This window comes from Pinus tabuliformis, chromosome 1_1 (assembly GCF_031772625.1).
Source record: "Pinus tabuliformis cultivar Carrire ecotype Pingquan chromosome 1_1, CPIR1, whole genome shotgun sequence".
NCBI lineage: Eukaryota > Viridiplantae > Streptophyta > Pinopsida > Pinales > Pinaceae > Pinus > Pinus tabuliformis.
The window spans coordinates 576,116,468-576,135,665 of NC_142297.1; the positions used below are offsets into that span (position 1 = coordinate 576,116,468).

Genomic DNA, 19,198 nt, shown 5'->3' on the forward strand with positions numbered 1-19,198 from the left:
GGCATGTTTCGCTGCAAAACTACTACTTTTAATCAGTAGCCAGTGATCAAGAGCATAGTTTTGTAGCGAATTCCTATTCTTCCTTCTAATTTTGGTGCTAGAATCTACAACAATCATTGAAAAAATTATTAGACTATAAACATACATCATTCTTCTAACTATGGACTAATTTATAAAATGACATAGATGACAAGGATCCCTTTATCAACCAGGCTAAATTTATAAAATGAAATCCCTTTATCAATGAAGCTACATTTATAAAATGAAATCCTTTTTATCAACCAGTATGTTATGTTCGGTATTTTTATTTTTACATTAATTTACATTTCCTCATTATTTATTTTATTAATGCGGTGTTTGGGAAATTTTAATTGTTCATGCCTTTATTAGAATTGTTATATTTCCTAATATAAAATATATTTTTAATGTATAATTAAATTCAAAATCATGAAATTTTTTTAAGGCATTTATAAAAGTTCAATTAAATTTGTTTAAAATTTAAAAATCCATGTTTTGTTTGTCATGGGTTATGTTTATAATTTAATTTGTGACATTGCAATGTAATTTTTGCAATGCTTGTAATATGTTTAAATAATAAATATTTTATTTTATATTTTTTCATAAAAAAAAAAAAAGCTTTTTCTCTTTCCTCGTTTCTTGAATGTGAAACCTCTAAACATCATTTCTGGTCTTGTTGTCGTAATCATCTTGGGATAGGCCTTTCTCGGGCTTGCTAAAGGAGTTCCCGTGCCCCATGAGAACTATTTGATGTTTTCGGATTGAAACCAAGAGTTGGGGTGTGCCTGTGATGACTAGAAGGAAGTTGGGGTGGATGCCTAAAATGATAGGTTGTAGATAGACCTTATGTCGTTGCATAGTAGCAAAAAGAGATGGTTCCGAGCGGAGGAACCTTGGGTGCTCAAAACAGTGTGGTCCACACAGAGAACATGTTGGTAGTGATGGAGACTTTGGTGGATAGAGTCTTAGAAAAGTTCGTTTCAGTTTCTCGTTTCTGATAACATAGGTAAACCTACCCAACAGGGTCGAAGATCTCACATAAATAGGGATTTTGTCTTCTAATTGAGAAAATAGGTGGTTGACTATCTCTCCGAGTGATCCTCGACAATCAAAAATACATATATAAGTCATTTTTTTAAATTTATTTTTGTGAAAAACACTGATTATGTCTTAACCTCCATAACCTTGTTTTCGACTTTTCAAGTTCTTGTGTCATAGCCTCGAGCTGTTCTTCCCTACGTTAAAACCTCCTTTCATACCCTAGTTGTCACGATTTCAAATTGGTCTTCGAGTTTTTACAGTTCATTCATAGACAAGGACTCCAAATCCTTTCACGTCATTTGTCTGCACAATGTCATCATCGACAACACGGCCACCCATAAATGAATTAATTTGATCATCGCTCAGCGCATTCATATATTTCTCAATCCTCTTTATCTCTATCTTACACATGTATTGAGGAATAGTCAAATGGATATCTATGAATAGTCAAACATATAAAAATATGTAGAGATTGGACATATATAGAATAGTCAAAGTTTATAGATGGAATTGGATGCAAGAATCGGTGACAACCTGGAGGGCGTTACAATCAATTATTAGACACAAGTCATCATGTACGTGCCTCCGCATCCTGGATTGAATAAGCTTTACAGCTAGTTGCAATTGCAATTTCCATGGCTGTCGGTGCCCAATTTAAATGGAAATCAGTGAAATAATTATTGATCAGCAAGATTTTTAAGGTTTAGATGGCTATGTTAACAGAGATGTCTCTTTTGACCACCTCAAGATTCTCATGGCTTGAGCATATATGGACTTATCATTTTAAATCCCTTCAATAATAAATGAATATCCATAAAAATAAATAACTGCCCAGTCAAGGACATTTGTTTCTACCTTTGGATCTTAAGTTACTATATATCGGCAAAATAGTTATAACTAGAAAGAGAAAATTCACTGTTGTGGATGCATGCTGGCCTATGCCAGGTTGTGGTTAACTCTAGACTTTGGATCTTAAGTTACTATATATCGGCAAAATAGTTATAACTAGAAAGAGAAAATTCACTGTTGTGGATGCATGCTGGCCTATGCCAGGTTGTGGTTAACTCTAGACTTTGGGCAAGAGCTAACCAGCGTGTTATCGGACCTAGAAAGAGAAAATTTACTAGAAAGAAAAAATTTAATGTTGTGGATACATGCTGACCTATGCCAGATTGTAGTTAACTCTAGACTTTGGACAAGAGCTAACCAGCTTGCTATCTGACCTTTAATGCATCCGATAGCGACTTCACCATACAGCCCATGCCATTCATCGTTTCTCCAGGAGCTTCATGGCCATTTTTCGGGCAACTGGTAACCCACCACCTCCGAGCTGACACCCGCTGTGCTGGGGCATTTTCAAACCAATGCCCGCACATTTTCAAACGATCCATCACGCCAAACATCCATTTGCGCTCCCCGAACAGGTCCTCTGCAACCCTCTCGAGCATTCGTTTCTCCCGCTCACAGTGCTGGCTCACCTCGCGGGTCCGCTCACGGTGTCACAGAAGAGCAGGAGATGAGTCGTCCGAGGATTCCTGCAGACAGAAACAGACACATTTAGTGGAGTTTGAGACACGCCTGAAAACGCCGGTGTAGGTAATGAGAATCCACCTGAGTTTTGCTCTCTTTCTAAGTACTCTTCGATGTTATTGAAGGATCCATGGAGTTGGAAGGATAGTTCGGGTTTTGGAGATCGTAGCATAGCAGCTATCAGGAAGCAATCTTATATATTGGATTATCTCCATGATTCTGCAGTAGTTAAAAGTACAGAAGAAGAAGTTGCATATCAGCAAGTGGAGGAGAAGAGAACAATTGTTTGAGAGACTCTCTTTTTGAAGCTACCGATGATCTGCTCTGGAGGCCTCAGAGTCCTTTGCCAAGTACAGAGGTTCTGTTTTCTCTGGATTCCATGGGCAGCCATGATTGTACTACCCTGTTGCAGGATGAGAGCATTGTTAAGGGCGCTTCTTCTTGCTTCAGAATTTGGGAACAAGATGATGATCTCAAAGATGACAAAAATCATGCAGATAGCATTACCTTTGAGAATGAGAGTAGGGTCTCGGACTGGAATTGGGGGGCTCCCTCGAATCAATCTCAGTTTTCTGAATCTGTTGAATTTGAAAGCTCTATGACTTCACTGGGATTGGGTATTTTCATTTCATCGCAGCTATGATTTCTGGTAGCTGGTATTTAATACAAACATTAACCTTTGTTTTTATGAAATATGGACATTATGCTACTCAGGGAATCAAAAAAAGATGTATGTGTGTTTCATGTAGTCCGTGTAAAACTCTGTTTTCATATTTTTGTAACCATGGTGGCCAACGGCCTGAAACAAAACGCTTAAATTTTTCAAATTAAACATCAGAGCGCTAAATTTTGTGTGTGTGGATGGTCTCTGTGGCCATTGTTTTTTTCGGCTTATTGGGATAGATGTCGGTTCTTCGAAGAGGAGGTGGTAGTTACGTTAGGGAAAACTGCGGATGATTGTTTTTGGGGGAAATATTCCCTCCTTGGTACAGTTTAATGAATCCATTAGAACTCGAAAATAGATTGATTTCACAACAGGAGACATATGAATCTTTAATCAGAACACTGGTTTCACAACGTAGATTCAGAATCTTCGGATCATGAAATTGAGAATTTTTGTGATGCAATCACTTGTTTCATATCCAAGATTCAGAATCGTCTGATCATGAAATTGAGAATTTCTGTGATGCAATCACTTGTTTCATATCCAAGATTCAGAATCTTCTGATCATGAAATTGAGAATTTTTGTGATGCAATCACTGGTTTCACAACCAAGATTCAGAATCTTCTGGTCATGAAATTGAGAATTTTTGTGATGCAATCAATGTTTGTCGAAGCATGAACCAGGATCTTCAAATCATGAAAGGGACAATTTGTGTGGTGCAAGCAATTTTTGTGATTTTATTGAACATGACAGAGCAAAGCAATAATGCTCAATCAGGAAGCTAGTTGGATCAAATTCAGAAAACAGACATTCAGGAAAAGAAACGGAGAGCTCTGATCTTCAATCATGAATGACTAGTTATATTGAATTTAAAACAAAAATTGTTGGTAAACAGATTAGAAGTTGAAACTTCCTCTACATGGATGTCAATCTTAATCAAAGAGAGCTATGACCTTCAACAATGATGGGCTGCATTGGAAAACAAATTTAACAATAGAACTTCAACCACGAATGGCTGCATTGGGAAAAACGGCTAATAGCTTTGGATTGAAGAAAATATTAAATGGATTAGAACTTTATTATGAATGGTCAATTGCATTGAATTTGAAAAATAAAAAATATTAAATGGATTAGAACTTTATTATGAAGGGACAATTGCATTGAATTTGAAAAATAAAAAATTTGGATGAGATCTTCAACCATGAATGACGAATTGTATTGAATTATATAAATTATTTGTTATCAGAAGATTTTCTTAAAGTTCTTGGTTGGGTTTTTTAGGGTGTTAAATTCATATATAATATAGTCAATCAATTAGATTAAATAACACAAATCAGAGTGTTTTCAGCTAAATTCCCCACTAAAAATTTAAAAAATCATACTAAAAATAACTTCATTATATAAATAGATTAAAATTTAAAACCTCCACTATATAGATATAAATTTCTGATAAATAATTTAATTTTTTGATTTTAAAAAAAGAAAAAAAGAAAAAAAACAATTAATAGTTAAATTGATTGATTTCATGGTAGGGAGAAATATATAAATTAATTTTTTGATTTTAAAAATAAAAAAAAGAAAAAGAAAAAGAAATATATAAATTAATTTTTTGATTTTAAAAATTAAAAAAAGAAAAAGAAAAAGAAAAAATTAATAGTTAAATTGATTGATTTCATGGTAGGGAGAAATTTGGGAAGGAAGACTAGGCATGAATGACAGCTTTGATTCATGAAAGGGACAAACTGACTGACAACCTTGATTCATGAAAGGCACAAACTTAGGCTTTTATCTAATGCAGCAAAGCAATAATAAAGTTAGTTGATCAAATTCGTTTAGCTGATCACGAAAAAGACATGAAAGTTCAAAAAAGAGATATGGAAGAAGGGAAAAGAGATATGGAAGAAGGGAAAAGATTATTATTTATTTTTTTGGAAAAAAATGAGTTTTATATTATATTAAAAATTAGTTTATGTGTTTTAATGTTTCGAATATTTAATATGTTTTGTTAAGTTTATAATGTAATATTGTAAGTAAGATTTATAAGAAATATATAGTAGAAGATATTGATAATATGTAAGAAAAGACCTATGTGAATTAAAATATAAAAGATTATTACATCCACTGTAGTTCATAAACTGCAACAAAATTAATCATGTTGCAAAAAGCTATGAATTTGTGAACATTATAGCTAAAAAAGAGGAGATCAGGTAATAGGATTTTTCGAGAGGGAAACCCCACAACAAAAAACTTTGTAGTTTATCTCACTTATTTGATATGATAAGACCAACTTAGATTGTGGATTTGTTGTAGAGTTTTGCTCCAGGTGTATATGGGCAACGGTGAGCTCTTTGAAAATCGTGATCAAATTCTGGATGCAATGCAACCAATTGGATAGAAGTGGAGGATCGAACGTGGACCTATGATTGACCCAATCAATAGTGACTTTTGAGTCCCCAAAAACACACATAGATTCAAGAGTTAACCAACAAGCACAGTAAAGAAGACTCCAAAGTGTCATGATCTCTGCTCTGAAATTGGTCCCATTACCACTGTTCTAGCTGAATAGATAATAATGACCTGGAGCTAGAACGATATATGCACCATAGCCACATACCATGTTTTGCACAACCCCATCGAAAAATCCAACTGGGTATTTCCTCTAGCAATCAATTGGTTGTAACCTTTTTTTTATCCCCTTTCTAGCCTTGGGTTTATATTCCCTAAAATATGGACATATTCTGTTGCAATTCATGTTAATATAGAAGGGGATATTATCAAATATAACAGTGTTCCTACATTTCCAGATACCCCAAAAAATTAAAAAAGGGAGTGTCTTATTAGCCTTGTTTTTATAATACCAATCCATAATGCACTCATTAATTGATGTGTATATCCAGCCAACATCAATGTTCAAAAGTTGTAAAACCCCAATCCAAATGGAAACAAGAAATGAACATTGGAGGAATAAGTGGATGATATTCTCAGAATCTCCCCGAAACATATGACATTTTCCCAGACCGTGGAAACCCCTCTTTCCTAGGTTCTCCCAAGTGAGAATCTTATCGTGTCCCACAAGCCATCCAAATCATTTTAATTTAAGTGGCATATGCCAAGTCCAGATTTTCTGATACATTCCAGTCACCAAGGACAATCTTTGTGGAGTAATATGACAGTAAATCTCTTCAGCAAATATATTATCCAGTGTGGTCTTGCTATTCCATAAGAGAGTGTCGGCCCTATCCTTGAACGTGACGTCGACACCATATAGGTTATCAATATATGCATACCAAATCTTCGCCATAGATCCCACCAATCTGAGTGCTTCAAATCTAATCCATATTGGATATAGACCCGTTGGATCATCATTAGACCACAACTGGTAAAGGTGGATGATCCCCAAGTCATGTAAGTGTTGGATGATTTCCATGGGCAATATGAGATTACCTTGAAAACCCAAAATTGGATCCAAAGCAATTTCCAAATTTTCACCTAAACCAATATCCCATCAAAGATTTCCAAGTAGCCAATGTTTAAGTTTCATGAAGCCATTCCAGATGTATGAACAACTTTTCGTGGATCCAACACCTTTTTTATCCAAACCTATAGTGACTATTCCTTTAAATATTTTTCCAAAATGATCTGCTGCCATAAGCAAGACCCAAAAATAGCTCGCTAGAAGCTCTTTATATTCAGAGCCCATCCAAATCTCTGCAAATATTTTAACCCCCAAACTCCCTCATCTTTCCACTGTAAGAGAACCCCTAATCGGACTAGATGGATCTTGTCTTGTCCGCGAGCACCAGACCATATAAAATGTGAGATAATGAAGTTGAGTTTTTTTATGACATGCTTGGGGAGTAGGCATAAGTGCATCCAGGTGAATGCATGAAGATGGGTTACACATTTGGGCCAAATGTGACGATGAAATTTCAAAATTTTACTCTTTTATCGAATTGAAGCCCTCAAAATTCACATAAGCATTGTGAATTTTGATTCAGAGTAAAAAGAAATTTTGTGGAGAATTATGTTGTTGTCCTTTTGCAAAAAAAATAGTGTCGTATAATCTCTCAATTTTCCATTAAATGAAATGCTTGTCCTTGCAAATCTCCGCACATCTTAAGAGTTATGTGTGTGCTCGTGTAGCATAACTTAATCTAAAATGTGTGTGTGTGTGCGTGTATATATGAGAGCATAATCTGCACGGAGAGAACTAAGTTTTTCATAATAATAAAAATATTTTTTATGCAAAAATATATTTTTTTTATTATTTTTCGAAATTGGCGAAGTAATATTTCAATTGTATTTTGTAGACACATATGTTCATGTAAGATTTTTTTCAACTATTTAAATAAATTGAAAAAACAAGAGTACCCTTTTGAAAAGGACTTGTAAATGAAGATAGTGGTATTTTTTGAAAAAAAAATTGTGTATACTTTCTGTTATTGATTTTTCATTCATCCCCTTTGAAATTGTCCAAAACAATTTCAAGCATAATGTTTAAAAGAAATTATATGAGAAATAGCATATGAATTCGAAAATTTCAAACTCATATGCCATTGGATAGAGGATTCCTTCACGAATCCAACATGATCAACTCTGCCACCTACAAACAAGTGTTGCCTTAAGTCCGCTAGGCTACAAAATGTTGTTGCAGAGAAATCTGAAGAAGGGGAGCTAAAACTCTGTTTTTAGGCTCTCAGCAACTCGATTGAGTGTTTTGCTGCATTAGATAAAAGCCTAAGTTTGTCCCCTTCATGAATCAAGGTTGTCAATTTGTTCCTTTCATGAATCAAAGTTGTCATTCATGCCTAGTCTTCCTTCCCAAATTTCTCTCCACCATGAAGTCAATCAATTTAACTATTAATTTTTTCTTTTATTTTTAAAATAAAAAATAAAATTATTTATCAGAAATTTATATCTATATAGTGGAGGTTTTAAATTTTAATCTATTTATATAATGAAGTTGTTTTTAGTAGGATTTTTTGAATTTTTAGTGTGAGAATTTAGCTGAAGAAATTTCGATTTGTGTTATTTAATCTAATTAGTTAACTATATTATATATGGATTTAACACCTAAAAAACCCAACCAAGGAAAACTTCCAAAAACATCTTCTAATAACAAATAATTTATATAATTCAATACAATTCGTCATTCATGGTTGAAGATCTCATCCAAATTTTTTATTTCTCAAATTCAATGCAATTGACCATTCATAATAAAGTTCTAATCCATTTAATATTTTTTATTTTTCAAATTCAATGCAATTGACCATTCATAATAAAGTTCTAATCCATTTAATATTTTCTTCAATTCAAAGCTATTGGCCGTTTTTCCCAATGCAGGCATTCGGGTTGAAGTTCTATTGTTAAATTTGTTTTCCAATTCCAGTCCGAGACCCTACTCTCATTCTCAAAGGTAACGCTATCTGCATGATTTTCGTCATCTTTGAGATCATCATCTTGTTCCCAAATTCTGAAGCAAGAAGAAGCGCCCTTAACAATGCTCTCATCCTGCAACAGGGTAGTACAATCATGGCTGCCTATGGAATCCAGAGAAAACAGAACCTCTGTACTCGGCAAAGGACTCTGAGGCCTCCAGAGCAGATCATCGGTGGCTTCAAAAAGAGAGCCTCTCAAACAATTCTTCTCCTCCACTTGCTGCTCTGCAACTTCTTCTTCTGTACTTTTAACTACTGCAGAATCATGGAGATAATCCAATATATAAGATTGCTTCCTGATAGCTGCTATGCTACGGACTCCAAAACCCGAGCTATCCTTCCAACTCCATGGATCCTTCAATAACATCGAAAAGTCCTTAGAAAGAGAGCAAAACTCCGGCGGATTCTCATTACCTGCACCGGCGTTTTCAGGCGTGTCAAAGGGAATCCCTGTCTCAAACTCCACTAAACGTGCCTGTTTGTGTCTGCAGGAATCCTCAGACGGACTCATCTCCTGCTCTTCTCTGACACCATGAGCGGACCCGCGAGGTGAGCCAGCACTGTGAGCAGGAGAAACGAATGCTCTAGAGGGTTGCAGAGGGCCTGTTCCGGGAGGTCGAATGGAGCAAATGAATGTTTGGCGCGAGGGATCGTTTGAAAATGCGCGGGCGTTGGCATGGGCATGTATGATCCTGCATTAAAGGCCGGATAGCAGGCTGGTTAGCTCTTGCCATATTTTACTGTAATGGGCAGTAATCGATGGCCTAAAGTTCCACATTTGTTTCTTTGAAGGGAGACGGGATCTTGAAATTCCAAGAGCCATGGCCATAGACACCATACAGATGGCGATAGTGGCAACGAAGATAAGACCGGAGGAGGCGACTGCAAAGACGCGGCATCGTCAGCTATGAAGGAAACACCTTTCAGAGGCGTGAGGAAAATTCCATGGGGGAGATTCGCCGCCGAGATCAGAAACCCCTTGAAGAAAACCAGAGTCTGGCTCGACACTTTTGACACCTCGGAGGAGGTTGTCAGAGCCTACAATAACGCTGCTAGACACATGAATTCGTTTGGCTAATGGTTGTTTTGCCAAAATATTTTGGATCTCTTCGGATAAGAAACCCTTTCAGGATATATAGATTTAATTGTTTTCCGAGGGATTTATAGTGATTTTGAATCAGTTCTATGAACTTCGATTGTAGTGGGTTTGAAGGTTTTTGCTAAACACTTAGTTACAAACTTCTATTTTGCTCGGTGAAGAATTTTCCAGCTGTACATTAAAATCACCCTCCACAGTAAAGGTTTAGCCTAACAGTCGAGTAGAAAATGCGAGAACAAACTAAACCATCAATCTGGTTAAAAATGTTATAAAATTTAAATCAACAGTTTAACAAAGACCCAAAAGTATGAATGAAACTCAGAAACAATTATCGAGGCTTCTAAATATTTTGGAGAGAGATTAAGTTAACCAAAGAGAAAAATTCTGAACAATAATTTTAAATATTGATCTCTGTTGTTCTTGTTTTTTTTGCGATGACTTCCAGTACTATTCATATAATTAAGAATTAAATTTCTTGAAAATTTATCAATTATTCTTCCTTATTCTTGTTTTTTCCTGATGAATTATATTACTATTTATACCATTAAGAATTACATTTCTTTAATTTTGGAAAAAATTGCATAAAATTCATATTTTACTTCTAAAACAGAAATATTAACCATAAATAAATCATTTTTCCATTTATTAATTTACCTGGTAACACTTCAAAACCTCTCATTTTACCTCAGAAAGTTAATTAGTGAGAATTTCAAAACCTCTCATTTTACCTAAAAAGTTTAATTAGTGAAAATTTCAAAACCTTTCATTTTATACATAAAAAATGTTACTTATAAATTAAAAAATATAATCTTTGGAAAATTCAAAACTATTATTTATTTATTAATGGTTTCCTAAAATCTCATTGTCATCCATTTACATTAAAAGGTTGGGTGAGCTTAAAAAAATCTTGTTCTAATAGAGAGAAAGTTCAATTTCTACTTCTAGTTTCTTAAAATTATCATTCATAGACAAAAATTAAAGAATTTTATTTTATATTATAAGTATTTTAAAATTATTATTATAAACAATAAATAACAGATTTTTTTTATATTATAAATTTCTTAAAAATTCACAAATTTTATTTTATATTATAAGTATTTTAAAATTATTACTTATAAACAAAAAAACAGATTTTTTTATATTATAAGTTTCTTAAAATGGTTGTTCATAAATAAAAACTCACCAATTTTAATTATTATTTATAAACAAAAATTAGTAAATTTTATTTTATATTGTAAGTATTTACAAATTATTATTTATAAACAAAAGATCACATACTTTATTTTATATTATAAGTTTCTTAAAATTATTCTTCATAAATAAAAACTCACCAATTTTATTTTATATTAAAACTAGTTCCTAAAATCATTGTTTCAATAACAATAAAAATAATCATAAATCTTATTTTATATTAATCAATTTGTTATATATATATATATTTTTTAAGTTTGGTAGATCCTCTTTTTTCATTAATTATAGAGAAAATTTACACCACATAGATTGGCTAGGTGGCCTCAACTTGCCCAGTGGGAAATCAAGTCTGTTGGCCACCTATCTGCATTGTATGCCATCCAGTAACAAAAGATTTTAAGTCTTTCTATCCAAGCTATATAAGTCTCAGATTCTTGTCCATACTCTAGAGATCTACATACATATATATTTGCATAAGGAAATGTAAAAGTTATCTGCATATATAAACAAAACCATTAAAAGTAGGCTTGCTAGTCATGTTGTTCAGCAGAAGTTGATTCCACTGGCATTGGATCCTTGGCATTTGTCCCTAACAGCTCGGTCTGGACCAAGATACAAGGCAAGTGCCTCTCAATTCGGCCAAGTTGAACATCCTGTTTGTGCAATTTAAACTACACCTTCTGGAATTCCTGTTTGTAATTCAGAATGCCTTGGACAGTAATAGCCATGCCCACTGAAATCTATTCCGTAGCCTTGCCCAACAGGCTTTTCATCAACCAGTACAAGTAGAGGGTTTGCTTGAATTAAGTGATTCTGCCCCTCAAATTTCTAGGATCTGGGACAAGGGTTCTCCAGCCCTCTAGTTCTGTGTCCGTCTCACTCTCCTGCTTCACTTCTTCTTCCCAATCCTCTAACAGTTTGTGAATTTCCTGATTAGTGCCTTCTCAGTAGGCAACTGTTGCTTAACTTATTAACCTTTCAACAGATTTCCTGCTTCTGCATCCCTCTAATGGGCCCGGTTCCGTGTCCTTTCTGGTCGCTTAGGGCCTCCTTCCACGACCACAGGTTTTTTCAGGGCGTGCCATGGTCTCTCTGACCCAACCCTGTACATTGCAACAAATAGAAGTCTAGTTAAAATTCAACATAATATGACAGGGAGCTTTCACACATGTGGTTGGATTACAGCGCACCAACCCGCCTTCATCACATCCTCCCTTATCAGTTGCAGTGCCAGGCCCTTCAGGGTCGCAGGTCAATTTCCCGAAGGGGGCCGACCCATAACCAACACTAGCGGTTACACTTCGCCTTAGACACCTCCTCTCAGTATCAATCTTCCTTGCTTCTTCTCCCCGATCCCGGGCTGATAAGCGCAACCACTTACCAGTTATCAGTCGACCCTCGTTAGAATACCCTTTACCCTCTACCCAGGACGCGAAAGGACGACCGAACCCAATCGTCCACCCATTCCTGAGCGCCATGACACCGCCATTTCCAATCTACCTTCCATAGCTAGTGCCACTCCCTTTCCAGACTTCTCACCTGTAGTTCTCAACCTCCTCCCTCATTCTGAGGTTTCTAATACCTCCCTGCGGCTACGCATGGACCTACAACAGAGGCTACCTCTCAGAATGCAGGTGGACTAGCTGACTCTACCCCTAAGGCCCATCTCCCTAGATTTACCAGCAGGACTCTTATGAGCTGCAAAACTAAGGCCTTTGTCCAGTGCCAACAGAATTCCCATGCAGAAAAGGAGAACTTCAAAACAAAGAGAAATGGAGAGGATGCCTATCGGGTGCGAGAGACAGGCGCAGAACCGAGCAAATGCCACTAGCCTACACCTCCAACGCTTCTCAATTTTGCAATCCTCCCCCATAATTCCTTCCCTCTCCTTCAAACGAAAACGAGAGCAGGTCAACATTGCGAGAGTGGAGAGATAGCTAAGTACATACCCGTTAACCTTCGTACACAGTCGATAGACTTGTTTCCATTGGTGGCGCCATAGAACTAGCTTGTCGCACTAGTCTCCTCGTCTACAATTGCTTTGATCAACACCAACCTTCCCTCCTTCACGGATAAAAAAACCAACGTTGTCTTTAATCTTGCTGCCACCATTCCGTAAACACTGCATGCCATGATGCAAGGGCCACCACACCCATTGCCTCGAGCGTGTGGGGTGCAGTGGTACTGTACACTGCGGTACATGCCATTAATCCCTAGTTTGAGTGCTTAAATACTGGCTCGCACCCGGATCGAGGTCTTGGCCTATTGATTGGCCATGTTGAAGGCTTTGCCTATGATCCTGCACCAGGATTTCATCCAGGGATCGATACCTGTTGTCCCAGGGCTGAACTGGCCATAGTTTTTCCACAGGGTTGTTTTGGTGGTTACAACCCCAATTGGCTAGGAAGCTTTCCCCTTTATTTCCTTCTCTTCTGACATAATTGACCATGATGTAGTCAAACTTGTGAATCAACTCTCCTATTTCTTGGATCAAATTGGCAGTCCTCTAACTATGGTTGAGCTTATCCCATTTCAATCCATGGTTCAACTTTGTCAGTGTGTTAATGACCAGTCTATAGTCTCCCTCCACCACTAAGTTTTTGTATCCCATGGGAATGACTATTTGCAGGCATTGCTTGGTTGCTGCAACTTTGCTTCGTTACTACTGGCGAACCCACAAGAGTTTGCATAAATTAAATGAGTGTTGGTCTCGGAATCCCTGAACAGACCACCTAGACCAGTTTGTTTTGGATTAACCTTTAAGACCCCATCGAAGCTCTGTTTTATAAATCCCTCCCCCGGAGCTGTGAAATGGTCCAAAGATGTCATACCCACCCTGCATTTTTTCCAGGCAGAAGGAGCTATCATTTCCGGTGATAAATTTAGTTTTTGTAGAATTCAAGCTTCCTGAGGGGGTACCTACCAGTCCTCCTGATGCCATTGCTCCACTAAGATCATTTCCCTGATGTTCTAAATGATTCCTTCCCAGAAATTTTCTTGGGTTGAGGATTGATTCTTGAAAATTCAGCGGTTTCGCTCCTTCCATATAGCCCATAGGTTTAGTCCTAAGGCCAGTCCCTATGCTCTGTTTACCACCAGGTTGAAGAATACATGGCTTCTCCAGAGGGTAATTGTTTCCTGGATACTATGGTGATCCCGATCCATTCTTCCAAAAACTCCTTACAGCTGCCTCCATTTCTGTTATGCAAACGGGCATGTATTGAGCATATGTTCAAGGTCTTCACTGTGATGTTGGCATAACCAACAGAATGAGGGTCCATGAAACCCTCTTTTTTGGAGCTAATCCCATGTTAAGATGCATCCTTTACTTACCAACCACAAGAAGTGTGTCACCTTCGACCACCATCCTCCCTTCCATATATTTTTCCATATTATACTCTGTCCTTCCTGGGCTTGCCCCATCTGTAAATTGTATGCCTCTTTTATGGTAAAGGTACCTTTTGTAGTATGTCCCCATCTCAGAATATTAGGGCCATTTAGGACAATTAGTTTTCTAGATCACAGTTCTTTATCTAGCTGATTCCATTGCTCAGTCTTAGTGGCCTGAGGCCAATCTTCTTTCTTCTTCCATCTTCTCCATTCTCCCTCCCCTTGTTCTTCTTTCCAGAATTTCTCTACCAAATGGATGTTCCTATCTCTGGTGTATGTGAGTATGTCTCTCAGATCCTGCCTTTCAATCAATTGCTCTCTTTGTTGCCAGGAGTCGTGCCAGAATTTTTTTGTTTTGTATTTGCATATTTCCCAGAAGGCATGCTAATGGATCAGATTCATATTTTGGGTGCCCAGGTTCCAAACCGTCGATCCTTTGGGAGGGTCCCTATATTGGAGAATGTCTTTGGTTCTCTCCAGCATGTTATATTTTCTTGTCCATATTTGTTTCCAGAGGTCCAACCCTCCACCTATCCATCTCCACCATAATTTTTCTCCCATAACTTGGTTCAAAATGTAAGGGTCTTTGAGGCCTAGTCCCCCTTCCATTTTCTTTTTCACAAGGGCCGACCATGAGACCAAAGACCATTTCCTGACTTATTGCACACTGCCCCAAAGAAATTTTTTAAATATGTCGACCATTTTGGAGCATGCCATTTTCAGGGCAACCATTCCAGAGAGTTGATAAATTGGGATAGATTGAAGCACAACTTTGAGGAGGATTGTCCTACCTGCTAAGTTGAGGAATCTGAAGGCCCAACTACTAATCTTTCCTCGAAGCTTTTGTAAGATAATTTTCTAGCGGGAAGTCTTCAAGGAGTTCTTAGATATGGGCATTCCTAATTATTTAGACGGGAGGGAGCCGGTTCCATACCCCAAGATCCAGGTAAGGTATGCTTGAACATTCCCCTTGGTGTTAAAAAATAAAATACATGATTTATCATTGTTTATCATTGTCTTGGAAGCCTCCATGAAGGTGAGAGAAACCTATTTTATTCGTCGAGCTTCTCTCAAGGAGATATGACAAAATAGCATGATGCCATCTATGAATTATTTGTGTGTAATGGCTAAATCATTGCCCCAAATACTCAGACTCTGAAGCCTTGATTCCCAAACTTCATTTTTAATGAAACGTCCTAGCCCTTCCACCACAAGAATAAAGAGGAAAGGAGATATAGGGTCTCCCTGTCTTAAGCCATGGGATGGATTGAAGATAGGGATGGGAGAACCATTAAGCATGATGGAGATAACAAGGGAAAATATCATGGCATATATCCAATTTATCCATCTTTGATCAAATCCAAAAGCTTTGAGGATGCTATTGAGGTAGGCCCAGCTTAACCGGTCATAGGCCTTAGAGAGATCCAACTTAATCATCATCCCTGGGAGCTTTCTCGTCTTTAGTGAATGCACTATTTCTTGAGAGGCTACAAACCCATCCAATATTTCTCTACCTTCCATAAATCTAGTTTGCTCAGGAGATATGAGGTTGGGTAGCAGAGGTTTAAGACGCTTTACAATAATTGTAGCAATTATTTTGTATATAACATTACATAATGCAATGGGGTGAAACCCTTGCAGATCTTTAGATTTCGAAGTTTTAGAAATAAGAGAAATGAAAGTGGCATTAAGACTAGGGCATACCTTCTGGTTGCGACGTGATTCCTCCACCACCTCCAGAATGTCCTGTCCCATGAAGCTCCAAGTTTCCTGGAAGAACTTTGCTGTGAACCCATTTGGGCCAGGGGCCTTATTTTTTTGCATTCCTTTTACAACCTCTTTGACCTCCTCCAACGTGGCTACTCGCATTAGTGCTAGATTCTGATCCTAGGATACAAGTTGTGGTAATCCTTTGGATAGCTTCAGATCGGTCCTCCAGTGGTTCTGTAAGGAGGTCTTTGAAGTGGTTCACCAGTAACTCCTCCATTTCCTCATGTTGAACCCTGCGATTCCCCTCCACATATTTCAAAGAGTATATTCGATTGTGCTGCCTATGTTGGACCATGGCTTTGTGAAAGAAATGAGTATTTCGTTCTCCTTCCTGTAGCCAATTCACCCTTGATTTTTGTTTCCAGAGAATTTCCTCCTATTTTCTTCTTTCCTCCAACTGGTTGATTAACTTCCCTTCTTCTTTCACTAGGTTATCTAATCTCCCTTCTTGTATAATTTGTTGTTGCAGCTCTCTTGTTCAACTAATGTTAGGCATTCATAATATGTCCAAATTCTTCCTTGTTCCATTTCCGTATCTTGTGCTTGAGTTCCTTCAACTTTAGTTGGAAGGTGTGCATGTAGTTCCTCCCTTTCTCTTCACTCTTCCCCCACCATTCCTCAATTTTTTTTAGAAGATCAGGATCTCTTAACCAGAATGCCTCAAATCGGAAAGGGTGGTTCTTAGGTCACACCTTCAAGTCTATCTCCAGTCTTATCAGCCAGTGATCAGAGCCCATACATGGGAGGATCGAGGCTTCCATGAATATGTCCCTTCTTATGGCTTGCTCTGAAATCAAGTATCTATCTAGGCGAGAGGCGATCTGGTGGCTTCCTCCCCTCCTATTATTCCATGTATAAACTCCATTAATCGTTGGTAAATATACTAAGTGAAGCTCCATTATGAGGTCTCCGAAGGCTTCCATATCAGCTTCTGTTCGTCTCATTCCTCCCTTCTTCTCAGCTAGAGAGGTAATCATATTGAAATATCCTCCTACAACCCATAAGTCATCTAGGTATAGGTTCCTCAGTTTTGTCAAATTCTGAATAAATGCCCCTTTTCCCCCTGGAATGCGGGGTCCATAGACCCCTATGAGAAAAATCCATTCTTTGAATCCAATAAGCCAGAATTTGCCTAAGGGTATTTTTGGCAGGATGATCCATTCATCAAACATTATCTCCTGAGGGTTCCATAGGATCGCAAGCCCTCCCACATTGCCATTTGCGTCCTGAGCAATTACTTGATACTGGGGTTTGAAGTTTTCCAAAATTTCCTTCAGCTTTCTTTCACTGATATTTGTTTCTTGTATTATCATGATGCTAGGATTATCTTTCTTTAATCTCTCCTTAAGATACCTTTGTTTGCCTCTGTTGTTGAGGCCTCTTATATTCCAGGATGTAATGATCATTTCAATGGTTTGGTGGGTTGGTGGAATACCTCTGACAACAGTACTACCCTTCCAAAATTTACTAGTAGCTCCCCAACCATCTGGATGGACTCATTCAAAGTTCTTTGTCCATGCTTCTTGCCCCCTTTTCCTTGGGGTCCTAGATCTTGGACTTGGCTGACTTGGGAGCCTAGATGTTCTGGTTGAACTATGATAGTTGTACCCTGTTTGGCTTTGTATTGTTGGAAGGTTTCCTTATATAATTGCTTCTGGTCTTCTGGAATGAAATGTTCATCCAAATGCCTCCATTCTTGCAGTAAGCGTTTCATCACTTGTTCCTCTACACTGAGATCTTCCTTCTGGTTATCAATCTCCATATGGGCCTACTCTACCATTTGCATGGGGTTTTATTTTCCTTGAGGTTCCATTGCCGCTTTTCACTTGGGCTTGTTTCCCTCTGAGGGGTTTTTTTGGAGGTTTTCCATTTCCATTGGATTGTCACTCCTTCCTCCTCCTCCTGTAGGACTTCATAGCGGTTCTGATTGAATTTCTCTTTTTCATTTTGTGCCAATCACTGGTTTCCGAGATGCCTCTAATTTCTTTTCCATCAGTGGACCTCCTGGAACCCTTCCCCATCTTCTCTTGTCGTCGTTTCCCCTTTTTTTTTTGCGGCTGTAGGGCTTTCGTTATGGTTTAATGGGAAATCTTGATACAAGTGCCCATATTGATGGCAACGCCGACATCTGAAAAGGATGTTCTCATAGTCCAAGGGCTGCTGCCATGCCTCATCATGGTATTTCAGTTCTATGAAATCCAGCAATGGCTCTATGATGTTCATGTAGACGCAGATTCTAGCATAGGAGGTGTACCTTCCCTGTCGCATAGAGTCTGCAACCTTAACGAAGGTTCCAATAGAGTTTCCAATCCCCTCTAGGATTTATGGGTCCCAGAAATCCATTAGGAGGGCGAATAACTGAACCCAAACTAGGGCAGCGAGGATCTTTTCTTGATCTGGGTTGTAACATTCCTCCCAGTGTCTTATGAAAAGCCCTGCATTGTTGAAAAAATAGGGTCGATCCTCAAAACCCCTCTCTTTGTCCTCTAGGTTGGATAATATCACTATAAAGAAGCCTTTTGCTCCTAGTTTAAGATCAATGTGGCCCTTTGGCTGCCATCTGAGCTGGATCCATTTAATCAGCTCCTTTTCTGTTGGCCACGCTCCAATAAATTTGCAGATGAGGGCATGATCCTTCATATACTTTCTATATTCCTCCAGTTTGTTATTTGGAATGATGAATCTTAGTTTCTTGGCAGCCCATGGTAGGCATTGGCCTCCCAGACCCACCTTCACTTGCGCTCCCAAGACTGAAGTTCCTTTATCGTGTCCGTTGTTGTTACCTATGGTCGCTCTGTGCAGATTGGATTCCTCTACCGCTATGTTTCGGTAGGAGGGGATCTCTCCCCCCTGCCTGGGCGCTCATGACCCCAATCAACAAGTCTGTCATATGATGTTGTTGTAGAGTCACTTCTCCTCCAAGGATTTCTGCAAGTTTGTTAGGGTTGTTTGGTTGAAACCCTAACCTCGGTCATCTCTATTTTCTCTACTATTAGAAGCGATTATTATATATGACATATTCTTATTCAAGTGATATAGCTTGTTAAAATTTTATC

General features: G+C 37.8%; 1 protein-coding gene and 1 pseudogene across 1 annotated transcript; one reads left to right on the forward strand and one right to left on the reverse strand.

Annotated features, from left to right (window-relative positions):
• The first annotated feature begins 2,423 nt into the window (after positions 1 to 2,423).
• LOC149214535 (uncharacterized) lies at positions 2,424 to 3,258 on the forward strand (annotated as a pseudogene).
• Positions 3,259 to 8,561: 5,303 nt separating this feature from the next.
• LOC149214536 (uncharacterized) lies at positions 8,562 to 9,591 on the reverse strand. The gene is made up of 2 exons (XM_089389421.1): positions 9,491 to 9,591; positions 8,562 to 9,384 (listed from the first exon to the last, which is right to left on the reverse strand). Exons 1-2 carry the CDS (start codon positions 9,589 to 9,591, stop codon positions 8,562 to 8,564), a joined length of 924 nt encoding a protein of 307 aa, XP_089245547.1.
• Between the last annotated feature and the right edge of the window lie 9,607 nt (positions 9,592 to 19,198).

What these genes read in the sequence shown, in the direction of transcription:
- LOC149214536 (XM_089389421.1), bottom strand. Translation starts at nt 9,591, where the DNA reads ATGCCGCGTCTTTGCAGTCGCCTCCTCCGGTCTTATCTTCGTTGCCAC. An exon ending in TCTTGGAATTTCAAGATCCC is followed by an intron (nt 9,385 to 9,490) that starts GTCTCCCTTCAA and finishes CCTTTAATGCAG; the next exon opens with GATCATACATGCCCATGCCA.